Consider the following 7,181-nt stretch of genomic DNA (forward strand, 5'->3'; position numbering starts at 1 on the left):
AGTTTCCTTTAAAACGTAAACATTTGCATTAGATGTTCAATGTATTCCACATGATGAAGTGCAACAATAAATATTTCATTAATACTAAACTGATTTGTAATTATGCATTAAATTATTACTTATTAAAATTGAGGTTACTTTAGTAAAATGTCATTGGTCAATCAAAGGTTATACAGATATTTTATACAAAACAAGTAAGGAAGGTCTAAGTTCGGGTGTAACCGAACATTTTATACTCTTGCAATGTATTTATTTGACTTTATTTATATTATATAATACACAATTTTCGTCATATATATTGTATAAAGTCCATTGAAAGTTGGAAACCATAATATTGGGTTAGAAGCACCGAGGTCCTCGTGTTCGATATATGGGGCCTTAAAAACCTATGGTTTGATTTCGATGATTTTTAGAATGGGGCTGCCACACTATTAACATAGTATTTGTGCAAAGTTCTGCACCGATATCTTCACTAGTGCTTACTTTATATATTGTAAAGTAAACGATTCAGATCATCTTCTAAGTTTAGGTATATAGGAAGTAGGCGTGGTTGTGAAGCGATTTGGCCAATTTTCACAACATATTATTGGGAGGTAAGGAAACTATTACAAACCAAGTTTCATTGAAATCGGTCGAGTAGTTCTTGAGATATGGTTTTGACCCATAAGTGGGCGACGCCACGCCCATTTTCCATTTTGTAAAAAAATCTGAGTGCAGCTTTCAACTGCCATTTCTTATGTGAAATTTAGTGTTTCTGACGTTTTTCGTTAATGAGTTAACCCACTTTTAGTAATTTTCAACCTAACTTTTGTATGGGAGGTGGGCGTGGTTATGATCGGATTTCTTTCATTTTTGGACTGTATTAGGAAGTGGCTAAAAAAAACGACTGCAGAAAGGTTGGTTTATATAGCTCTATGGGTTTGCGAGATATGTACAAAAAACTTAGTAGGGGGCGGGGCCACGCCCACTGCCCCAAAAAAATTACATCCAAATGTGCCCCTTCATAGTACGATCCTACATACCAAATTTTATTTCCATAGCTTTATTCATGGCTTAGTTATGGCACTTTATGTGTTTTCGGTTTTCGCCATTTTGTGGCCGTGGCAGTGGTCCGATTTTGCTCATTTTCGAAAGCAACCTTCCTATGGTGCCAAGAAATAAGTGTACCAAGTTTCATCAAGATATCTTAATTTTTACTCAAGTTACAGCTTGCACAGACGGACGGACGGACAGACAGACATTTGGATTTGAACTCCACTCTTCACCCTGATCACTTTAGTATATATAACCCTACATCTAACTCGTTTAGTTTTGGGTGTTACAAACAACCGTTATGTGAACAAAACTATCTCTCTTTAGCAACATTTGTTGCAAGAGTATAAAAATTCATAGTTTATGCCTTAATTATATCATCATTTCATAATTATTAAATGAAGACTCTAGCAACTTTATTACTGTGGTTGGGCCACAAAATGATATCAAATTCTAGTTGTTGTTGTAGTTGGAACGGTTATCTAAACCCGAAATTTGAGACTACTGCCGAACTTACAGTCAAAATGTTGGTCCATCACTGTTGAGTGTGTAGGGTCCCGAACCTATTAAACCATATTACAGGAACTAAATGGCAGACACTTTTTAGAATTAGAGTGACCCTCGCGTAACTTCGTTCTGGATACTTTAGCAGGTTAAACTCCTACTCATCCAGACTCGATGGCAATTAGACTAGGCTTGTCGATTCAAGCAGGTTTGGGTAACCGTTACAACAACAACAAATCAGACTATAGGCTACTTTATCCTCGTTCCCAAGACATTCGGGTCCACGTAAAAAGTGTCAACTCGGCAGCATTCCTCAAAATTATGTGAGGAATATTTCTAGGCTAGAACAACAAATACAAATACCAAAAAATACGATCATGAATATAATATAATATATTATTTCATTAATATAGTTGATGTTGTTGTAAAATCAAATTGTTGTTGAAAGCTCAATATCAAGTATGTGGATATGGAGGTCCAAGAAAAATTACATGTCCTCAAGAAAAAAATTTATAGTATAAAAATTCAATGTATGTTTTAAATTAAATATTCTAGGAAATTGTGCTGTTGCAGGTCCACTTCCGATCTTTAGAAAGGATAATAAGTAACGAATGAACATTAAACATTTCTACTGCGTTAGCAATCGAATACTTCATATAAAACAACACTCAAAATAATACACTGTTTTACACTTATAAATAATATGCATCTACATTTATTAAACTACTCAACAATTATAATGATAGCAGAAACTTTCGGCCGTAAAGTTGCGCCTTCTTCTCGAAAACTGGCGATTTGATGGGCGTATTGATTTTATAGAAAGAGTTCATGGAATGTTTAATATATGTTTCGTACATTTCATTGAAGAAATTCTTGATGCCATCATCGTTTTTGTTGTCATGCACAATGATGAAACGTATTTGACTGGCGGTGACAAAAGCGGACACGAACCATTGATTAAATCTGTCGATGGACTTGAGCTGCAAATTGGGCGTTCTCCATTTGTGTTCGTCTACTAGATCCAGTGCGGCGTGTGCAATGAATTGGCTCAAGTGACGACTGTCTTCTTTCTGCAATGAATCAGTTGATTACAATATAAGGACATTGCAGGAAGTTGGAGTATTAACTCTCCGCTACTTACGCGCAACTCTTTGTTGACTGTGCTAAATTCCATTTCAAAGATTGGATTATCATTGTGTCCAACGATGACGAAATAGTACGTTGTCATGTTTATTTATGCAAAAATTACAATTTGTTTATTCTTATTGGTGACATATACAAAGGTTTTCTATTTTTCATTAAATATATAGTGATGATATAGATTTATCGATTTGGTTTTGAGCTTTCTTAAAACCAATCATTAACTCTGGCTGTAGTATAGCTTTGCACGATTTTGTTTATAAGTTTCTTAAAAATCAAAATTGCAGTAGAGTTGAACCGATAATATCACGTTCAAGCAGCAAATTTTGAAAATTTACTTTAGATGTTTACAGTTATCGACTTTTCATTTAGTTGAGACGTACCATCTGTAAGTAACATAACAGCTGTTAGTGCAGATTGTGAATATTCAAAAGGTCGAGCTGGCAATGCCTCTATTGTGATTTAAAGCGTCAGAGCGGAGGGAAATAGCAATAGGAAACAGCGTCTATTTTCAAGTAATTAATTAGCTTATTTTAAAGGTTTGTATAAATATATTAAAATATAGCGAATTTTTACTTTCAGATGGCAGAAAGTAAGCAACAAACGGTTAGGAGTACTCACGAGGAAACACAGTCGTTTTAGAACTGAACGGGTGGTAGATTCAAGACGAACCAAGTATAAGCGGCATTGGTACAACTATAAGAAACCGACTGATATATCTCCTAATCAGTATTTGGAAGTGAAGCCGAGTTAGTTTTCCTGGGCAGAATGTAAATTCGTTTCCATAACGGTTACGTAGACACATTTACATTTACAATTTACAATTCTTAGTGTCTCAGACAGAAGCGGTGCAACAATTGCTGCCAAACACTGCGCCATCTGGAGGTGATTTTTTCAATGGCATCATGAGAACACCAGACAGATATCAATTAACAACAATATCCGCTGACTTTTAAAGTGAAGTAAGCTCAGTTGCGGATATTGGAAAAATATATTGAAATGATTATTCAAGTCAAGTCTGTTTTTTAAACAAGCCAAATTTCACAATTTTCACTGAATACTAGTAAGATACCCATAATAACAACTTTTTATAGTCTATCTGTGATATAAGTCAATTATTATAAATATTTACCAAAACTTTTCAATATTAATTTCAGTTAAAACAACTGCAGTAGCAAGCAGCATTCAAGTTCAAGCAAACAGCATCAGTCCTTTCCATTGAAGTATAAAAAACACATAACTATCTCAATCAAATTGAAAGAAGGAATCATGGCTTTGATTCACCTAACTCACCTCAATATTACTTTTACCAAAATATTTAAATATACATCCATATACTTGGATACGAGTGTACATACACAAGCTTATAAAAGAATGCAACGCCGCAACCATTAACCGAGAGTCGTCGCAACGATCATTAACTGCAGAAGGTGACGAATGATGATGCCAAAACAAATATTGATTATTTGCATAACGAAGTCGAAAATGGACAAACCTTGCTTAAAGTAATCCGGTTTGTGAAGATGTATGTGACGGGATCGGTGCATTTATGAGTTACTACCGGAGTTATTTTGTTTGCAGCGTGCGACGCGAGTGATCAAATCAAGACGGTAGCTGACATCTGCAAGTAATCGATGCTATTTACACACATACTACTTTACTGATCACAAGTAAGTACTTAAAAATTACTTTGCCATGTACGTAGAGGGTAAAAATTGTAGGAGGATTGGTCTTACGTTTTGAGAAACATACGCAATTTGTGCTGCCTCTAAACAATTAATGAGTTTTATGAGAATATTGAACCCAATCAGGAGTTCATAGGCGACTATTACTTTAGATTTTACTTCAATCAGGATTTGAACCCAAAATATTTACCGTGTTAATCCCATAATGAAATCATCAGACGACTGCAGTTACCCTTTCTTCCATAACAACTACGCCTCTGTAGAGCTATACACACAGCCATTGCAATTATTAACTCTCTTTAAGCACTTTCATCAGCACTGTAAGTGTGGGATGATAAACGCTTGATTGGCAAGTGGACAGCATGATCGCCGGTTTGGCGCTTTGATCAGCACTCTGCGCATTAACTTCAACCGGTGGAAGTGTCAACTACTGTTTGACCATCTGACCAGTGCTCAAGGTCTTGCCCAAGCGGAACAATCTTCATATTGGCGGCATCACCGGAAGCCACTTACCTACTCTCGATTGTAGTTGTCGGCTTGCAGGTGTGCAGCGGCCACATCAATGGGCTTTTCTACCAGTGTTTCTATCGATTCTTAATTTCATTAAATTCACAGTTTGCTCTCTCTCTTTTTTCCCATTAGGTGAGAGTATTTATTAGTGTGACAGTATTGTTGACTGTGCCGTCGTTGTTGGTTTCTTTTGTAAAAGGGCATGAAGCTGTTGTTGGCTTTCGCTAGTAACGAGTTTATGTACACTCCACGACGGATGTTGATTATTTGTTGTGGTTGCTTGTGTTTATGTTGTTTTATGTCACAGATTCTTTTATGTTTTAAGGTCAGTTTTAATATCGGGATGATAGTACAATAATGTTTTTATCATAAAATAAATATCAATAATAATATAAATTAATTTTACGAAGTCATCGATGAAAAAAAGCTCTTGCCTCCGTTGCAATTCTGCCACGCATCGAATAGAATACTTCACAAATATACGAAATAAGAGTCTTCCGTTGCTTTGAAAGACGAGGTGGAGGAATAATAATATATCTTATTGCGTATTTTTATTCCGCTTCCATCATTCCTTCAAGAACTCGCATCGAGTTTTCACTCTTAAATGGTTCCATAATTTTTTTTTAAGTATCTCAACGAAAACCAAGGGGTTAATAAATCCTATGACACATGTTTATCATACGTTTGGATATACATATATGGCTATATTACTTCTACATATGTTTGTATGTATTTAGTAGCTACCGAATTTTCACATCAGTTCTTCTCTACTTTTATAATGGTATACTAGTATTACGGCAATAAAATTCTTGTTGTTGTTTACGCTAGTTTATTGCTTGATAACAACTCTTACAATTATCAATAGCATTATTAATTATTGAAGCCTATGGTGTAATAATTTCAAAAATAAATAAACAAAAATTTAATAAGGCAATCGAATTATATATTTTCCGCTCCGGTGTATTGTAGTATATACCCAGTAGTCAAAACAAGTGGTACTGCTAAGTGAGGCAAAGTCTTAAAACTTGTTCAAAATGAACCACTTTACGTCCATAATTGGTTCTTTCGTAATCCCAAAGTATAACTATTAAACATTTCTATATAAAAATTTGAAATGGAATTAAAATCGAAATTTGTTTTGATATTGTTTCCCTGAATTCGTTGGATATACAGTTGAATTTTCCTAACTCGAATCACCATAAATCACCAAAATACTTCGAGTTAGAGAGAATTCGAGTTATAGAAAGTTTCATTAAAACATACAATTTTTCCAAAAGCTGTAAATTATAGATTTATACACAGTTTTATATACATATTTACTTCACATAATGTTTTATATAATTACGTTAAAACATGTATTCTGTCATATTGTTTGTTGCAGTTTGCTCTTGACATCTGTATCCCATGCCTTTGTTACATGATTTATGAAATCCATAAGTGTAAAACCATATTTTTTGTTCGGACTCTTTTAAAATTCTGCCTCGATAGTAAAATTTTAAATTTTGTATTATGCCCTGGTCGAAAAACTCGATTTATGCATGGAAATTTGTATGAAATTTGATTTCTATTGCCGATTCAAGAGTTCGAGTTATGGAAAACTTCGTGTTTGGGAAGGAAATTTGTATGAAATTTATATCACGCTTACCTCCCACACAAAGGTTATGTTGAAAACTACTAAAAATGCTTTAATTCAGCAAAGAAAAACACCAGAACTCTTAAATTTCATTACAATGATGGTACAGAAGCGCTGCACTCAAATTGGTATATAAAATTTAAAATGGGTGTGGCTCCGCTCACTTATGGGTCAAAACTCATATCTCAGAAACTACTCGACCAATTTTAATGAAATTCGGTTTGTAATATTTTCTTTAAATCCTAATGATATGTTATGAAAATATGCCAAATCGGTTCATCATCACGCCTAAATTTGAGGTCGACTTGAATCGTTTATTTTACAATATATAAAGTCAGCACTAGTGAAGATATCGGAACAGAATTTTGCACAAATACTGCATTTACATATAGTGTGGCATCACCATTCTAAAAATATGCAGAATCGAACCATAAGTTGTTAAGCCCCCATATATCGAACATGAGGACCTCAGTGCTTCCAATACATTTTTTAACGAAAATATAGGGAAGTCTCTCAGATATTTTAAAGAAATTCAGAGGGAATATTTTTCTTCTAATAAAATGTCTCTGTGGCAAAAATGAGTGAAATCGGGTCATAACTTCACATAGCTCCCATATACCAAATATTAGAGTTTCCAACTTTCATTGGTCTTTATATCATATATATGCCGAATATGT

General features: G+C 34.4%; 1 protein-coding gene across 1 annotated transcript; it reads right to left on the reverse strand.

Moving 5' to 3' along the window:
• Positions 1-2,220: 2,220 nt before the first annotated feature.
• Positions 2,221-2,844, reverse strand: LOC105220926 (probable trafficking protein particle complex subunit 2). The gene is made up of 2 exons (XM_011197496.3): positions 2,678-2,844; positions 2,221-2,606 (listed from the first exon to the last, which is right to left on the reverse strand). Exons 1-2 carry the CDS (start codon positions 2,762-2,764, stop codon positions 2,271-2,273), a joined length of 423 nt encoding a protein of 140 aa, XP_011195798.1. The 5' UTR covers positions 2,765-2,844; the 3' UTR covers positions 2,221-2,270.
• Between the last annotated feature and the right edge of the window lie 4,337 nt (positions 2,845-7,181).

This window comes from Zeugodacus cucurbitae, chromosome 4, assembly GCF_028554725.1.
Source record: "Zeugodacus cucurbitae isolate PBARC_wt_2022May chromosome 4, idZeuCucr1.2, whole genome shotgun sequence".
NCBI classification, from domain to species: Eukaryota; Metazoa; Arthropoda; class Insecta; order Diptera; family Tephritidae; genus Zeugodacus; species Zeugodacus cucurbitae.

Bases quoted from the DNA above. Each gene is read 5' to 3' on its own strand.
- LOC105220926 (XM_011197496.3), bottom strand. From the start codon at position 2,764: ATGACAACGTACTATTTCGTCATCGTTGGACACAATGATAATCCAATC. The intron at 2,607-2,677 runs GTAAGTAGCGGA...GATTCATTGCAG, and splicing joins CAGTCAACAAAGAGTTGCGC to AAAGAAGACAGTCGTCACTT.